Below are 17,607 nucleotides of genomic sequence, written 5' to 3'. Positions count from 1 at the left end.
TCTTAATTGTTGTTATATCTGCAAGGTAGAGGTACACACTGTCTATAATGTCTTTAAAACAACAAAACGTAAAAATCTGATCAATAAACAGCTTCACTTGGGAAAACATTGTACAGTGACTCAAGTGAAGAAATCTTCAAGAAAAGATTGTGAATTTTTAGATTGTAAAATGTGAATTTTAAGTTTTTTATGATGATACTTTAATGGATATTTTTAACGTGAAGTGTTCTATGGTTAAATAGGACATGGAATAAAATTCATATTTAAGTAAATCAACAATTAATGAGAAAAATTAATTAAAAACAAAAGAAATTCATAATAAAATAATTATATACATAAATATACATACAAACTGTGTGTGCGTGTGTGTGTGTGTGTGTGTGTGTGTGTGTGTGTGTGTGTGTGTGTGTGTGTGTGTGTGTGTGTGTCCCTGCCAGACTGTCATGTTTTTTTTTTTTGTTTGTTTTTTTTTAACAATTATTAGGAAGTGCCCTTACAAAATAAGGGTTTTATATTATAAAAGGTTTTAATAATATTTTACAAGGTATTGGTTTTGATCTGTTATTCTACTAAAGCTCTATGGTTAACTGTCTTATCTTTGAGTATTGAATATTAAACATTTAACATAAAATACATTTGAAAGTATGTCTAGGAGGAGAAAGGTGTTAATGTACCGAGTAGTGTCTGCAGGTCGTCCTCTCAGGCTGCATAGTCTATATAGAACCTAACAGGCGAAACCCAGTGCAAAAAAGTCTGTAACCCTCCCAGCTGTTGTAGGTGTATAATAATAATATAAAAAAACTCAAAATTTTAACCTTTCCCATCTCTCCTTTGCCCTATAGAGGCAGTAAGAAGGGACTGTTCAAGAGAAGCAACCCCGAAACTAAAAAGTGAGAGGAACATAAACAGGGTTCTAAAATACGAGGGGGACCTGCAGGCTCCATTCTGCGTACAAATCTCCATATACTTCCTTCACCCTTATTAACTCGGGGGAAATATTAATGACTATTCGATACACTAAAAAATAAATGGAGACAGAAAGCCTTTGATTTGTGGCATTGTTTGAGCGAGATGAAACGCTCATATGACGAAAACTATGTGAAATCCCGACTGAAGTCAGGGCCTTTTAATGAAACATTTATTGATATGTATAAAAGACTCAAAAAACATTTCCACTGCGAATGAAAAGATTCAGGGGTAATAATATGCGGTTAAAATGTGTTCTTAATTGCATATGTCAAAAAGGAAATTAGAGCAGCCAAATACAATTAAGACCATACATTTTGCCCATATTTTCCTCATTATATTTGGTCACTTAATTGGACGAAAAGCACAATTGAGTTTAGATGACTGTGGTTTCACTTTGGTTTCTTACGATTAATTCATTCCTGAGATCGCTTATGAACACCACTGCAGCCTATAGCCTTAAATACCTGCTGCATAATCTAGTGTTTTAAGACGTCCTACTGTTCAGGTGTATGTCAATTCAAAGCCACTCTCTGCAATACAGCTTCTTTGGGTTCAGTATCTTGCTCAAGGACACGTGGACAACAATGGACAAAAGACCTTTTTTTATACCAACAGTTTAGAGAAAAGACAAGCAAGCGCGACATGAGCTGATCCTTTGAGTACGACAAGCAAAACAGGGACGCTTTTACATTCAGATGAGACAACAACAGAGGAGTCACCTTGACTTCCAACTTTTTGATTTCCAACATCCAATACTAAAGAGCGCAAAAGGTCAGAGCTGCAGCACAATGAAAGTAGATATAACAAAAAATTCCTGAGTCCCAAGATAGGGGAGAGAAAAGAGAGAGTTAAGGAAAGAAGACATGAAACCAAATAGATTGGTGGGTTGGCGCTAGTCTGGGGACAACGTTCCTTCAGCACTCCAGGAAAAGAAAGAAAATCTATTTTAGCCCATAAGAAATGGAAAAAGAGACCTACAGTAGGTACTCTATCCTGACTGTCCTAAACTTACAATAAGTGGGAAAAAAAGGATATAATTTCTTGATTACTCACTTTACAGGCAATCAGTGTAACATATCCCTTTCCTTCTATGTCTAGTCTTTTTTTTTCCTTGGGAGAGTAAAGGTGGATTCCTGGGTTCAGAAAAAAATAAATGGCCCCTGATGGCTGAAGAGACACCACACATACATGTAATTATGACGAACACAACTGGAGCTACATGCTAATCCGTGTTTCTTGCATTGATATTCATAGAGTATAAAATGACTTCCTGACTATTTCCGTATTGCATGGTAATACAAACACTCAATTAAGCAGTGTGATGAAATGAAATGAGCCATTTTCTCTTGAGGACGGTAAATAGTGGCCCTCATAATTGACAACTGCAGAGTGATTCGTAATCGTAATAACATGTCCTGCAGTCTGGCACCCGCCAGTGATTAGACCGAGCCAAGTGCGGGCTAAGACAGTGTTGTCACCTACGCTTAGCAAAACTGGGTGAAACTTAAGTCAGAGAGGCAAATGTTGATACTTAACGATTAGGTGTCAGAAAATAGATGCTGGACAAAGTTAATAGCCTTTTTACGACACAGCTGCATCTCTGCAGACCATGTAACACTAACCCTGACAGATTAACCCAAATACCAAATGCCTTCTGTCAACTTCACACTCAAAAGTGCTCCACTTGAAACTCTCTGGAAATTTGTCGAAAATGCATCAGAAATTATTTTGAGAAGAGATTAACCATTAAAGACATTTATGATGCAAAGAGGTTCCAGCTTCTTAAATATGAGGATTTGCTTTTTTTTTTTTTTTTTTTTTTTTTCCTGTCTGTTTTATATCACTGTCAGTTTGGAGTTTTGACTTTTAGTCTGACAGAATGAGATCACCTTGGGGTCTGATAAGTGGTAATGGGTGTTTTTCACAATTTACTGACATTTAATAGACTAAATGATTAATAGATTAATTGAAAAAAACTTACAAAAACAAATCAAGTGATATATAATAAGTAATGTAAACAGCAGCCCTATTTTGATTTATACAAAACTAATGCTTAAAAAAGTGTCCTCACATAGACTATGTTAATAGGAACTGTATCTTTTAAGTATTAAAGGGACATAGTAGCTTCAAGAAAATCTGTTTTGCCATATTAAGATGCAAATTTATACAGCAAGACACTCCAAAGTCTAATCAGATCATCCACTCTGTAGGGGGGAGCTATGGTGTGAGTAGAAAGTTTTTTGCCATGTGTTGCTGTCGTGTTAATGTGTTCACATGAATGTGTCTACACAAAAAAAAACGAATAAATAAACATACAAATGCTATGAACCAAAGTTCCCATATAAGTGGTCAGTTTGTGATTTATTTGGATGTAGCCTCAAATGTCACCGACCTCTACTCTCCACAGAAACAGGGGCACTGACCTCCTCCACGCTTTTCCAGAACTACTCCAAAATAGAAATTTTTTCACACGACTGATGAGCACAACACCCTCTGACACCTTGGCACGTCACTGCTGTATTCCACACCCCCCCCCCCGTCACCCCGAGCACTAACAATGTGAGCACTTAACTGGCAACGGCGCCAGCAAGCAGGGAAGTGATGACAATAAATGATGGCAATCAAAGCGTGCCTCCTCTTTTGATGAGGTATGCGATAAAGCTCAGACACCTTCCCAGCTCCTATTAACAAATGATGAAAATGTTTTCTCTGCCAGGTTTGGAGTGTTCTTCAAAAAACATCACAGATGGCCAGCCCTTTTGACCAAAAAAAAAAAAAAAACCCTCTCTGATGTTATTTATTCTTTTTTGTGGTCTGCTTGTGCCATATTGAATTATGAAAGTGGTGAGGGAGGATTTCTGCCTGCTACGATCAATACACTGATTCCACTGTCACAATACAAGGCGCAGATCTGAGACAGGAGTTTGACAGATGGCGTGTCACCTTCGTCAGCGTGACGTCCGCGTGCGTGTCCGTGCGTGTGTGTAACTGTCTGCACTTTCGCTTGATTCTTCTAATCTGAGAGAGATAAAGTGTGAGAAACAAAGTGAGATATGGGAGCGTGTGCGCGTGCGTGTGCGTGTGTGTGTGTGTGTGTACGTGAGACAGGGGAGAGGGAGAGGCGCAGAGTGAGAGAACATGAATACATGCACACAGAGACGCATGTTAGAGGGTGTCTGATACGCTTTCATACTCCCACCCAAAAAGCCTTTGGTGCTTGCTGTGCTACAGCACACTTTGCTGTGACTCCTCTACTGATTTAATTAACCTTTTACTGGCACTGCTCACACAATGAATGTGTGAGCTATACTCAACTGTAAAATGTGTACAACTGCAACGTGGACCTCTGACTTCCACGAACTGGAATTAATTCTGAAATTATTTTCTAATACAGTTAACAGTCCTGGATGTGAACATGGCAGTAAAGACATAAAATAGAGAGTGGTACATCCACACTAGCCATTCTCCATGAAAACATCAAAGGGGCACACCATTTCCCTCAAAAACCACTCTGGACAGAAAGTGCAGGCCAGAGCAAGTGATGCCTCTTTACAAAGGGTGACAGGCATTGCAGTGAAAGTCTCCCGTCTACCAACCAGGGGTCAGCAGGCGTCAAGACTCTCCCACCGACGATAAACCCCATGTGTGACGGTTTATACAGCCGAGGAGAGCTGTCACGAGGTACTGCAGTGCTGTAGCTGCAGTACCTAACAAGTCAGTGCGAGCTTTTTCACACCCTATTAGGAATACAACTCAACTGGGCCATGCTATGTTTCTGTTTCCTGCAGTCATTCATGTTTTATGAGGGGTATAATATTGATTCTGAAGTCAGCGCAGTCAACATTAGAGTGGAAATCTTTCTCCATGGCTGTGTTCACTCTTACACAGCAGCTATAGGCTGACTCCAATATGAATATTTATACATTTACACAGCAACAATTTAACCCAAACTATGGTAATTTAATATGAAACATTACAATACACTGAGGTAAGGGCTATAGAGGCCAGGTAACTGAAGAATGGCAACTCCTGTTGAAAAGTTGTATCCCACAGTTGACTTTGTTTACAAAGTGATTTGTTCGATTTTTGAAATGAGAACATTTTCTGTCTTCATTTATAATTTATTGTTTTCTGCGTTTGCTACAAGAACCGGCAGTAGAGCACAGATAAAGAGGAGTTCACCTACAGTTTCAGGGTCTACATCTTAAATGTAAGGCATCTTAAATTATGATGGATGGATAAAATTAAATTCCATCTGTATAAAATTCAAACCTGATAAGAAAAGTAAGAGGGCATGGTTTATCCCATTATCTGTTTTCAGATAAAATTCAGAACAAAACTCTGCATTTCAATAAAAACAGCATGGCTGCGTGGGACTGAAATACCCAGGGACATCAAGTGACCCATATTCCAACCAATGCAAATCCAGTGTTTGTATAAATATTAAATATATGATTTCCATCACAAATAATGGTTCAGTTAAGACAGAGGTCACCTCATGAAACCAATTCCACCTCCCGGTATTTCCTTTTGTAAGTGTTTGAAAAGTAGTTCCTTTGTATGCTTTGCTTCTCTATGAGCGTTTCTATCACTGATAAGAAATATATTACAATATTTTAAATACGTTTCCTCCATTTAAGGCAAATTAAATTATTAGGTTACAAATTATATAAAAATATTTTTAGAAAAACTATAAAATCAGGCACCAGTGATGTTAAGAAATGTTATTACTCCATGTAGATGTATTTCACCTAACGCAGATGAATTAATTAATTTCATGAAGAGTCTATATAATACTGCTGCTGTGTGAACGAGGCTTTAGTTGGATAAATTCTTCCCTCCTTATCTCCAGCTATAAAAGCTCAGTCCTGTCTCTCCTCCAGCTGCTGCATGCAAACATTTCTATTTTATCATGGTGCCACTTAAAGCAAAGTTACACTCACAACAGACATTAAGTGACAGTAAGTGAGCATATGTACCTCCAAGTGTGTGTGTATAAATCTGTGGATGTATGTGTGTGTGGGTGTTTGCGTATGGCGAGCTATCACTGTCATGTAGAGGTGATGATATTAAATAATTTCTCAGGAGAAAAAGCATGAATAGATTTTTTAATGTATGTACCGGTACGTCAATGTGGGCAGGCGGATATTTAAAAGGAAAATAACGAGTCACTGATAGGGATAATTTTTTTAGGAAATTATAAAAAATGTGTGAAAAATGGGAATTTTCACGTGGTTTTTAATGAGAGAAATTAACAATATATAAATATAATAATTATTAATATCTTTAGAAGGTGTAGTTTTGGTTGCTGTACACTGTAATGTAATACACATTATGTAGGAACAGGATGGTGTCTTCTATTTCAATATGCAATGACTGCTTAGTATCACATGGCCACTCTTACAACTAGGAAACCAATAAAACTGACGCTTTAATCAATCAATTTTGTTTTCAAGGGATTCTATCAGTGGCAGGGGATTATCTTAAGCGCAAAATCAATGAAAGCTGCTTAACAGATTTCTACTTTCCTCCTTTCTTTTTACCCCACTTTTTTCATTAAAAATCCAACAACTTCATGTTGTGTCATAAATAATCTGTTATGATTGATATAATCAGTCCACTTCAATGCAATTAGAGACTTGGTTTTCAGTAAAAAATGTGGATTTCATTTTTAAAAGGTTGATTTTAATACTTTTAATAATATATATATTTTTTTTTAAATAATGGCACAGAACTCAGCTGACAGCCCTTTCACTGGCTGGCTCCTCTCTTTTGACAAATATACTACTAAAATGCAAAAGCATCACTTCAGAAAACAACCCTTCTTATTCAGTCTGTGAACTTTGCCCCCAAGTGGATCATTCAGAGCCCCGAAACCTCCGAGATGACCAGTCATGGTTTCATATTTGAAAGGTGGACCTCCTTCCCTCGGATCACGGAGGTTAACATTTGCAGATGCCGTACTCTGCAAATGTGCTGAGGCTTTGGTACTTGTCTGTGTCGAATACTCTGTAGAACAGAGCGAATTAGAATGAAATATTGAGTTCATTTATGAATAAGTGGGGCTGAACGGCCCCTTGTCGGAGCTTCTGCATGCATATTCAGTTGATGGAAACCTTTGGATGGGTCATTTCTCTTAGCTGCTTCATTAAATAGTGAAAGTCAAAAGTGCAATGCCTCCTGACAAAAAAAAAGAAAAAAAGAAAAAAAAGAAAAACCAAGATGTATGTAGGTGGAAAAATGACAATGTTTTCTTTTGCTCACGCTCAAAATCTAAATGATGAAAAAAGGGCCTTAGCTCCAAAAACAGTTTAATAAAAAAGAATTAGAATTTTAAATTACACTGCCACTAACATGCTTCTCTCTACAGAGCAGTTTCAGCAAATTAAAATGATGCGCAAGAGAAACATACCAGTGTGCACTTAAATAAATTAGTTGTTAGGTGTTTTTGCTTTTTGTAGCATTAAAATGCATGGCAGCTGGGACAAAGATCTAGCAGGTATTGTTTATTTTCTCTATAATGACACTAACTAACTGAGACAATAGTGAGTTAGATAAAGCCTCAACGGGACACTGTACTAACTACAGCCAATCAGCTGCAGCTTCCTGAGATGTTTCCAAAAGAAACTCCAAAGAAGGTATGCCAAAGGGGCGCAGGGTGATGTGTGTGTACGTGTTTGAGAGTGTGTGTGTGTGTGTGTGTGTGTGTGTGTGTGTGTGTGTGTGTGTGTGTGTGTGTGTGTGTGTGTGTGTGTGTGTGTGTGTGTGCGCTCATGCAGTTGAAGTGCTGGAGGGAAGGTGCAATTGAAGCTCAATAGAGAAGCCATTGAAAGCAGCTTCTGCATTGTCTTGCAGAATGGAGCAATGAATGGTGATATGGTTTCATGCTTGGCATGTTCAGCAACAAATATGACTGGTGCCGCGCACTAAGGAGGTAAGGATTATGTTTACCGGCACCTCTGTGGTTAGGCTGAGCTTTCAGCGACTCATAAATGTATATTGCGTGTTGGGCTAAAGCAAAGGCCAGACACTGGAACAAATACATGGGTTTGAATTCTGATGGCATTTTGAAAAGGTAAAGGACTTACTCAGCCTCCCTCCGGAGACAAGCTCACTATGATGAATACTGCCATTAAGAAAATGACTTGTCTCAAATGTCAGAATGTAGCCAGTGTTTTCAGAATAAAAATTGATAGCACATGAACACAAGACATTTTACTTTTTTACCCTCTCTTTAATGCTCTTGCCAGGAAAGTGTAATCAGCCCTAATTATTTTAACTGCCTGCCACTCTTTGAGATCACTGGTTTCTTAAAATAATTTGAGCTTTACATTAGAAGTGTTGTAATGGTGATGGCTCACAGTATGATGATGATGAATGATGTACAATGTCAGCAGCACTCAACTTCACCTTTTTTTTTTTTTTTTTTTTTTTTTTTTTTTTAAGATTTACACTGAAACACGTGAAGCTGACAGGTCAAAAAGAGTGTCGGAGGAAGAAATACTGTTGAAAAGCAGCAATGGATGCCAGTGTAAAGTAAAGAGGAAGAAATATAAATAATTCAAAAAGTGCAAATTAACCGTATCAGGTATTATGTTAAAATAAACAAGAGAGCATAAAAAAACAGAGTGAATTTAACAACATGGCAGATCTGCAGCCGTCTTATATACATTGCCCTTTTCAAATAGAGAACCTCAATCCTCCATCTCAGGTTTCCAGCATGATCAAATTTGCACTTCAAACCATTGTACCCATTTAATCAGCCATTGTGCATGCCCAGTCAACCACTGCAGAATTTCTAAGCAAAATCTCACACAAAGCTATCTTTGATTATACGCTAGCCCATGGGGAAACTTTATCAAACTCCTCTGCTTCCTGTGGAGAAGGACCAGGTGACTAGCAACTACTCAATCGGTAGGCCAAATTCTTTTCCGCATGCGGCGAGGAATCACGCCTTTGATCCAAAGAAAGGCAGCTGCAAATGCCTCTCCAGATACCAGCCCCACCAATCGCGCTTCCACTTTCTTCCACCAATCAGGTCCTTGTCTCCAGCACCAACCATAATCCAACCTACTGCTGCCTTTCCTACCTAGTGATTTCTCCCCCTTTGAAAAGCAATGAAAGCATGAGCCGCAAACAAATAAGCTTTTTATAGATAAAAGAATGAAACGTGTGCCCTACTCACCCATCTCATTGTCCGATTTATTGTCCATTTCCGTGTCAGTGAGTGTGAGCGCCGAGTTAGAGCGACTGGAGAGGCATGAATTCTGCCCAGACTTTGCCCCCGTTCCCCAAAGAGTCATGGTACGTTCCGGTGAAACAGATTCATGGTTTTCTGTAGCGACTGGTCCTCTGGAGTAGCTGCTGAGTGGGTGGGAGAGGCCCGTCTCAGGGCATAGCGCCAAGCCTCTGCGAGCCGGTGGCTCACAGATCCCGAGCTGCCTCAACGAAAATGTCTGCCCTGTGAATGACAGGAGTTGTAAAGTTAACAAACCAAGCAACAACGCAGTTAATGGCCAAGAGCAGGGCTACTTAAAAAAAAAAAAAAAAAAAAAAACACTCAACCCGTGAGCCTGGGGGAAGGAGAGGGGGCTGTTAAATTAAAGCCTTTACAACAGCCTCCCAGGCTACTTAACACTCATCAACTTAGCAAGATGCCCAAAAGCATTTTCTCGAACTCAAATCACAGAGCAGCTCTTAAGTAATAAAATAAGATTTTTAATGTTGCCTAGGTTGATGAGACATTTACACCCAAAGCACATCACCTGAAATCAAAGTTGCATCTACACGTGAAAAAATGAGAGAAAAATTTTATCCACCCATTTATCACTTAAGAGTTTTCAGAAACTGTTTCAGACGCAGCCCATTTCACAACAAGTCATTACCATAATTTAGTTTTGTCTTCATTTGTAATTACTTAAGGCTTTGGTGTCGTCTGGAAATAAAATAATAGCCTGCCATGCCTTCAAAGACACTGCAGCAAAATGAATTAATTTATTTTTTAAAATAGGACACAGGTATATTGCCAGTAAACAAAAATACCTCATGTTAACCTCATTAATAAGTCCCTGAAGTAATAAGAATATATTCTTCATGTTTCACTCGCTTCATATACAGTAGTCTATTTAAAACCTATAATTAAGTAGTACAGATGTTCTGATTTTTTATTTGTATGGTCAGTACCACACCAACAGTCCACGTCAAACACGCTTCTGTTATTAACCTGAACAATTCATCCATTTATTTAAACAGAAACGATTGGTATTTCAATGGTAATGGTTAATAATGATTTTCAATATTTCAAGGTCAGATGTTCCAATGTTGCTGAAACACACTAGAACAAAAGATGTTCATGGTAGATGTCTACATATCAAAAATTAAGTTTAATTTCAAATTCAAGGTCACAAAGTGAAGGGACTTTAAACTTTCCCATGTCCCTTTGTTGAGTATTTTGTGTTGTTGGAAATGGTGCAAAAAAAAAAAAAAAAAAAAAAAAAAAAAAAAAAAAAACCTTTTCAAAGTTAGTGTCTGAAAATGTGTCCAATAATGTTTAGATGTTACAGGAAATAGACTTCTCCACATTAAAATCCATACCATTTAAAATGATTATTACATTTAGATATTTCCATACATCTCTTTCTCTCTCTCTATCACACACACACATACACACTCACTCACACACACACACACACACACACACACACACACACCCACATCCACACACACACACACACACACAATGAGCAGATATAGTAGTATCAACACTCCATTTATACACGGTATGCTCTTGTTTCACTCCTACATGACTCACATTAAATCTGACATTTACTGTGATGATGTAAGAGATGTAAGAAACAGTCATTAACATTAAATGCCCAGATTTGAGAGAGAAATAAAGAAAACCAGCATTCTTCCCACAACTTCATCATAATCCCATTAATTCTAAAATGAGCACCAATTAGCACCAAGAAAATGTAAGGGAGTAATGGATAGATTTTCTAATTGCAATCTTATGAGCCAAAGGAGCGCAATAAAATAGAATAAACTGCTCAAACTTTTTAATTACAGAAATTAAAGCACTTTCCAACAGCCAATTAAAGGAGAGAGTTATTTACTGAGCATTTTTCCTTATTATTTTAACACAGTCCAGCAGGGTACGGACATTTTATAAGGTCATAGCGGTCCACTGGATCACACCCAATGTGAGTTTTCTCTCAAAGTTTAGGAGAATGAAACAAAACTGTGCCTTTGTTTGACATTATTTAATTGTGTTTACCACTGTCTAACATACTGGCATTATCCTGTTATTTCTTATCAAACTTGCACAGATAAGTAGAACATAAAACTGTAGGATGGCAAAATGTATAAAACACAACAAACAACAAAATCCTTGAATCCTTGTTCATTTACTGGTGCCGTTTCGCACTGTTAAACATCAGCAAATAGAAATGGACATTAGGATATTATTAGTTGAATCTCAGAGTTATTGTTGAACTTCCCTCTTGAGATTCATGAAAATAAAACTACAAGATGCAGTTTTGAGACATAGATTTTTTTCTAATTAAAAATAATACTTTTTTCTACAGCCAGGTCATCACTCTATTACTCTCTCATAATATCGGCCTTCAAGTTAAATGTAACTGTCCTACTTTTCTCTGGCAGCCTTAATAACCACCACACTTAGCTGGAATTATGGAGATTCATCTGACAAACACTGACCTACTGTGGGACGACTCAAGTAAACATTTGCTCTTGCTCACCTGGCCTGCTGTACTCTGCACTCTCCTTGTGGACCATCTCCTTGACTCTGCCTCCAAACAACATTCGTGAAGGGTCATGGTCAAAGGCCTGGAGCGTCTCGCTGGAGCTGTAGGATTTCTGAGTGGGTACGCGACAGGCTCCCTCCTCCCGGTCAGCCGAGGAGGCGGTGTAACGGCGCTCTCGATCCTTGTCTCTCTCGCAGTCCCTCTCTCTGTCTCTCTGGCTCTTTGACAGCGAGCAGAAAGGCCGCTGCTCCCTCACCCGTTCCATGCTGCCTGCATGCTGGGTATCCAACTCCCTCCCCTTCACCACCGACGCTCTCCCAAGATACTCGGCACTGGATTATTTCTCTCTTTTCTCCCCCTCCTCTTCCTTCTCTGGTTGTGATTCTCGTCCTGTACCGATTTCCCCTCAAACTCCCCTCCCCACTTCTCAACCTTTGTCGGTCACTTCTTCAGTCCATTCAGTCCTCCACCCACTCTACCTGTAGAAAGAGAGAAGAGGAAAGGAAGCAAGGAGCTCAGATAACACTAATCCATCTGCTTCATCTTCAAAAGCACACACTTATCCCCTTCTCACTGCCCCACCCCCACTGCTACCTCCCCATCCCTGGAACCTCACCCGTGAACTCTTGCCATACATGACTTCCCCTCTTAAAAAGAAGAAATACTTTTTTTTTTATTCCGCCTGTTTTAGCCTTTAAAATTCAAGTTCATCTGGAGTGTGCCGATTTTAAAAGTTGTCTTCACACACACACACACACACACACACACAAACACACACACACACTTGTTCACAGCAAGCAAAAGCAGTTTCACAAAAACTAATTGTGGTTTCACACAATCTTTTCAATGAAACATTCTCCGTTTTTTTTTTTTTCATTTATTTTTTTATTTATTTTTTTATTTGGAGGAGGAGGTTTTAATTTTTCCCATGAAGCTGTGCCGAAAAAAATGAACAGCCACCAAGTGGAAGATGGTGGTTATTAAATGCCGGTTAAATGACACATGAATCAATAAGTCACACATCACTGTGGCCAGTGGCTTTTTGACACCATCATATCATGCTTTAATTTTTAATTTAAACTGTAGCTCATACAGAATTATAATTCTGACCCATGACATGCATGTTAACCCAGTGTCACATTACATACACAGAATAGCAATGATGACTAGAGGATGACATATTTCAATGAAAAATGTATATCTACTGTGATAGTGACAAAAATTTGTTTGTTACTATTTGTCTCTTACTTTTGGTTTTATTTGTCCAGGTTTTGAGATTCCTGCCTCCATTCAAAAACAATGGAGGTGTATAATACTTTGTTCAAGGCACTGGACTCTAGACAGTCCACAGAAGATGACAGCTTTCATAGGGATTTCTTCCTTGGTAGGTAGCAGTTCCAGTAAAGCCAGGGTCGTAAAACAAAAAAACAAAGCTGTGTGACAAAAAAATTTCAAAATTTTCTCAAAATTGAGAAAAAAAATGTTTTTCTTTTTTTTTTTTTTTTTTTTGTTTTTTGGGTGAACTGGCCCTTTAAACTACTGTATGGCTCGATATACTGTGTGTGGGTACACAAGTGAACCAAGAACTTGCATATTAAACAGCAAGAATAATAGTGATATGAAATGTTTCTACCAAAATGCAAACACTGCCCATGACCCGGCTGGATATCCCAACTGCTCTGACCGCAGCACTGAGCGAATCTGCACCTCGCGTTAAAAACATAATTTGGCTTTGCACTCAAACATTAGACATGTCAGAGTTAAAATCCTTAGAAGACTCTCTCAGGTGGAGACAGTGCTCTAAAATGTGGACAAGGGGGATGAGAATGTGACTAATCTGCAAAAAAAAAAACCCTTGAGTAGAATGTGGATGGGAGTCCCGGTGTGTCACAAGTGTTTATTACCAGCCATTTTCCACTGCCTCCTGACACAAAACTACACACCCTCACACACACTCACACACCACACTTTCATTTCTCTCTTGGCTGAGCTGTAAGACTAGAGTATCAGTCTCCTTCTTTCCCCAAATGAGATCTACTTCGTTTCACATCAAGCATCAAAACCTTCCAATGAAGCCAGGATAGCGCACTGTTGCGCTGGAAGATAGCACCAGTCCCGGAGAGACCTTCCCAAAAACTGAGGCAGTCGCAGGCAGAGTACAGGATGCAGGGATAATGAAAATAGTGAGCTTTTCTATGCTCCTTCGTTTTTTTCCCCTCCTTTTCTCAGAGTTGCTGGATATCATTCTGTTCCCTGATGGGCTGAGATGCAATCAGTGACACACTCTCTTGTAACCCTGACACTCGACTCTGAAGACTACCCCCCACACACTTGTTTTACGATGCCACAGGACATCTCACTCACATCTCATCACTTTCAGGAAATTGTACACACCCGTCCAGACTGGCAGATTAATGTACAGGATGAGTGCAAGCAGACACGCCCAGAAGCCTCCCTGATTACGATCCCCCTCTTCTTTATGGAGTTGTAAAGAGATCCGCCATCTGAAAAACAGCTAATGCCACAAGTCCTTCCCACTGAGCCTCCTCTATAGGAAGAATTAGATTTGTGTCCTAATCGATAATAAGCCCTTCAGTGACAAGACATAGTCTCCATATAAACATTCCTACTTTATCCTGAGGACCTCCACAGAACTTTTGTAAATGCATGTTCCTTTTTTTTTTTTTTTTTTTTTTTTTTCTTTTTCTTCTTAACTTTTCCGGTATCACTCACTTATACATTTCCTTTTAGCCTTGATCATGCAGTTAAATCAGGACAGTCAGTCACCCATGACCGCTCAGTGGAACGGTCGACACTGCAAAATTAGTGTCATGCAGAGGTCCTCTGGCGAGCCAGTGAGGCAGGGAAAAAGACAATTCATGATCTACACAGCGCAGCTCCATACACGTCACAACGACTCCCATGCCAGTTGAGTACAGTCCCCTAGACGCCTAGTACTGTCCTACACCTCTGCACTTCTTTGAAGCATAAACCATAAACCATCTGTATAATATGGTGCGAAGAACTGTGTCCAAGTCAATTGGCTCTCCAGTGCAGTTGGAGAAGTTTCAAGGATCTAAGTGAGATTTACTTGTTTCATGTCTGACATAGAGTATGCTATTCATCAAAGATGAGAGAGGGTATGTTTTATGCTTCCATCTTGAGGATCAGAAAGAGATGACTAAAGGGGATAGCAACCTTTTTAAGAAATCTTGGAACCAATAAGTTGTTTTATACAAAATTAATTAGACCCTTTTAAATGACATTCAATATGTTATTCATCAAAACTGCAGAAAGGAAAATATGTTTTTCTATTCTCAAAGGAAAGGGAGTAACTTTTCAAATAGTGCGCTATGATAAGTCAAGTGATTAGTGCAGAAACAAATAATCAATGAACTGATTAGTCAGTTGACATAGTTAATCCTGAATGACTGACTAAATATTTAAGTCAATTCCAGAAAATTTCCAGTAATTCTCTGGTTCCAGCTTCTCCACTGTGAGGATTTGCAGCATTAATCAGTTTTAGATCATCATTAATGGAGGTTTTGAACTGTTGATTGGACAAAACAAACTATTTGACAACATCACCTTGTGCTCTGGGAATTTGGGATGTGGAGTTTTTTTTTTTTTTTTTTTTTTAATACTCTCTGACATGCGACAGACTTAACGACCGAAAATAATTATTAGGAGATCAGATTTGAGTGACTGTGACAGAATAGCGTAGCATCTGTCTACAGATTCTGATTCAAATGTTGCTAAATCCTGATTGGTACATGGCAGTACATGACATCACATTTTCCCACCTAAGCCCCACCCACTTCAGACCAGTTGTGTGAGCATAGAGGAAATGAAATGAACAAAACAGTTCTAACTTTAGCAGAGAATCATGTTTTTGTGCAGGAAACCATTTTCCATAATAAGCAGCTGAATGAGAAAATACATTTTTAATGCCTTTAAAGTGGTTTATCAAGCAAGCATTTGCTGGTTCTGTGTTAATTTTTCCCCCCATCATTTTCATCATCTTTTGGATGCTTGGTTGGATAAAGTGATCTGAAGACATTAACTTAGGCTACGATGAATTGTGTTTTCTCTTTTTTTCTTTTCTTTAACAACAACAATCAACAATGCAAATAATCTCACAGCCCTACTTCCAAGATATCTTGGAACTGATAAGGAGTTCTGTGCAAAACAAATTTAATAAGCAAATACAACTGCTGAAACTGGGTTGGCACACACTCCCGAGTTGATGCACACAAAGCATTTTGCAAAACAGGAGTCGCCAGCGCTGACCAGAATGCTGAAAAGGCAACTCTTGCCCAAGCCTTTGTTCGGTAATTATATTTCCGTGGGGCTGCTGTACATATCAGCTCAGATCTCCCTGGCGGTGACCTCTGTAAATAACGGTAATAAAGAGCGTACTTGTCGTCGCTGGTGTGTCCCTCCAAGACAATCCACCTGTCACCGAGTGCCTTCCTGCCTGCCTGCCTGCCTGCCCCCCCACTTCTTCTCATCTTGTTGTTGGCCATTTGCCGGAGCACAGATCAGACGGTGCTCAGCCATGGGGAGTGGTGAGAGCGGTTGATGGAGCTGGTGGAGATCAGGACTGGCTCCCTTTAACACAGCCAGCACCTCCAACAATAGCCGTCTCTGACAGCTTTGCATAATTCATCTTGTCGAGTCCCTCTCCCTTTCCTCCTTGACGCTCCTCTCTCCCTCTCCTCTTTCAGTTTCTCTTCAGTTCTTCTTCTTTTTTTTTCTTGCCTCCCGGCGCTTGGAGAAGGGGAGAGGGAGAACCAGGGCAGTGTTCCATCAGATGCTGCCTGTTTCCCCCTGACACCAGTGATTTTGGAGACACAGAAGTGTTTGTCTGCAGCACGTTGCCCAGACTCTGTGAATTCTGGATGCCATCTGAACCAGATTGTGTTCGTTCTTTATCGAGGCTCAATGCCTGAATCCCTTGCTGCAACATGAAGTGACGAACTGTTACCTAAAAATACACGACAAATCAGAGTCAAGATGATCCATTTTTGATTAGCTGATCTTTCAATGAGAGTTTTTACTGGATCTGATCAACTACTGCCAAGTTTCCTTGTAGTTTGATTGACCTAAATGGGTTTTTTTTTTTTGCGGATTACTATAATTTGCGATTTCTTAATCTTAAAATATGTGCAATCACTGACCATATAACAGAGTATGAGATAAAGAGAGAAGAAAGAAAGTGAGCAAACAAAATCATGGCAGCATTTACCAACAATTAAATTTCAGTGGCAGCTATATCCTTAGCATTCTTAGTGATGGATGAGCTTACTGCACTCAGTGAGACTCTCAGGAAAGATGATGAAATCCTGCTCCATGCTAAGTCTCTTGTCTCAGTGTATGATGCAGAATATTCACAAGTGGAGTAAAGTGATGCAAATCTCTGATACAGCCACTTCAGATTATTCCACACACACCGAGCTTGAAGCCTTATCCCTCATAGTTTCAGCACATTTAGAAGACAAACAAAGCTACTGTGACTATGAAAAACAAATCACCAAAAAGCTGCGCTGAACTAACCGTTTTGTTTTTTTTCTTTTTTACTTTTCTTGTCTGTCACTGGTAAATCATTACGGTCAGCGTCTAATCCTAACCATTTTATTGTTCGCTTTATTTGTCTGTGTGAATTAAATAATAAAAAAAGGCATCTGCCAGTGCCAGGATACAACATAATAAGCTGAGCAGGGATGTTTACAAATCCCCCAAATAACCCTTCACCACTGACAGTATGAGTTATATATTCATTGAATCTTTAGCGGGAAAACCGCAAGTGCAGCCAAATTCATTTTTTAAAATGTAATTGTTATGTGTGGACAATTGGAATATAAAATAAGCA

At 39.1% G+C, this 17,607-nt stretch overlaps 1 protein-coding gene across 4 annotated transcripts in view; it reads right to left on the bottom strand.

Annotated features, from left to right (window-relative positions):
• The window catches only part of si:dkey-237h12.3 (teneurin-3), a 179,167-nt gene that overhangs the window by 112,977 nt on the left and 48,583 nt on the right, over positions 1-17,607 (bottom strand). For all 4 annotated transcript variants that reach the window (XM_056382542.1, XM_056382545.1, XM_056382544.1 and 1 more), the window contains 2 exons: positions 11,730-12,214; positions 9,155-9,430 (listed from right to left, as the gene is read on the bottom strand). In XM_056382542.1, coding sequence (XP_056238517.1) covers positions 9,155-9,430; positions 11,730-12,000 — 547 coding nt within the window. In that variant the 5' untranslated portion in view covers positions 12,001-12,214. The remainder of the gene's footprint in view (positions 1-9,154; positions 9,431-11,729; positions 12,215-17,607) is intronic.

Source organism: Seriola aureovittata, chromosome 8 (genome assembly GCF_021018895.1).
Source record: "Seriola aureovittata isolate HTS-2021-v1 ecotype China chromosome 8, ASM2101889v1, whole genome shotgun sequence".
NCBI classification, from domain to species: domain Eukaryota; kingdom Metazoa; phylum Chordata; class Actinopteri; order Carangiformes; family Carangidae; genus Seriola; species Seriola aureovittata.
Note: the sequence above shows the minus strand (reverse complement) of the source record. Positions and strands in the feature narration are given on the sequence as shown.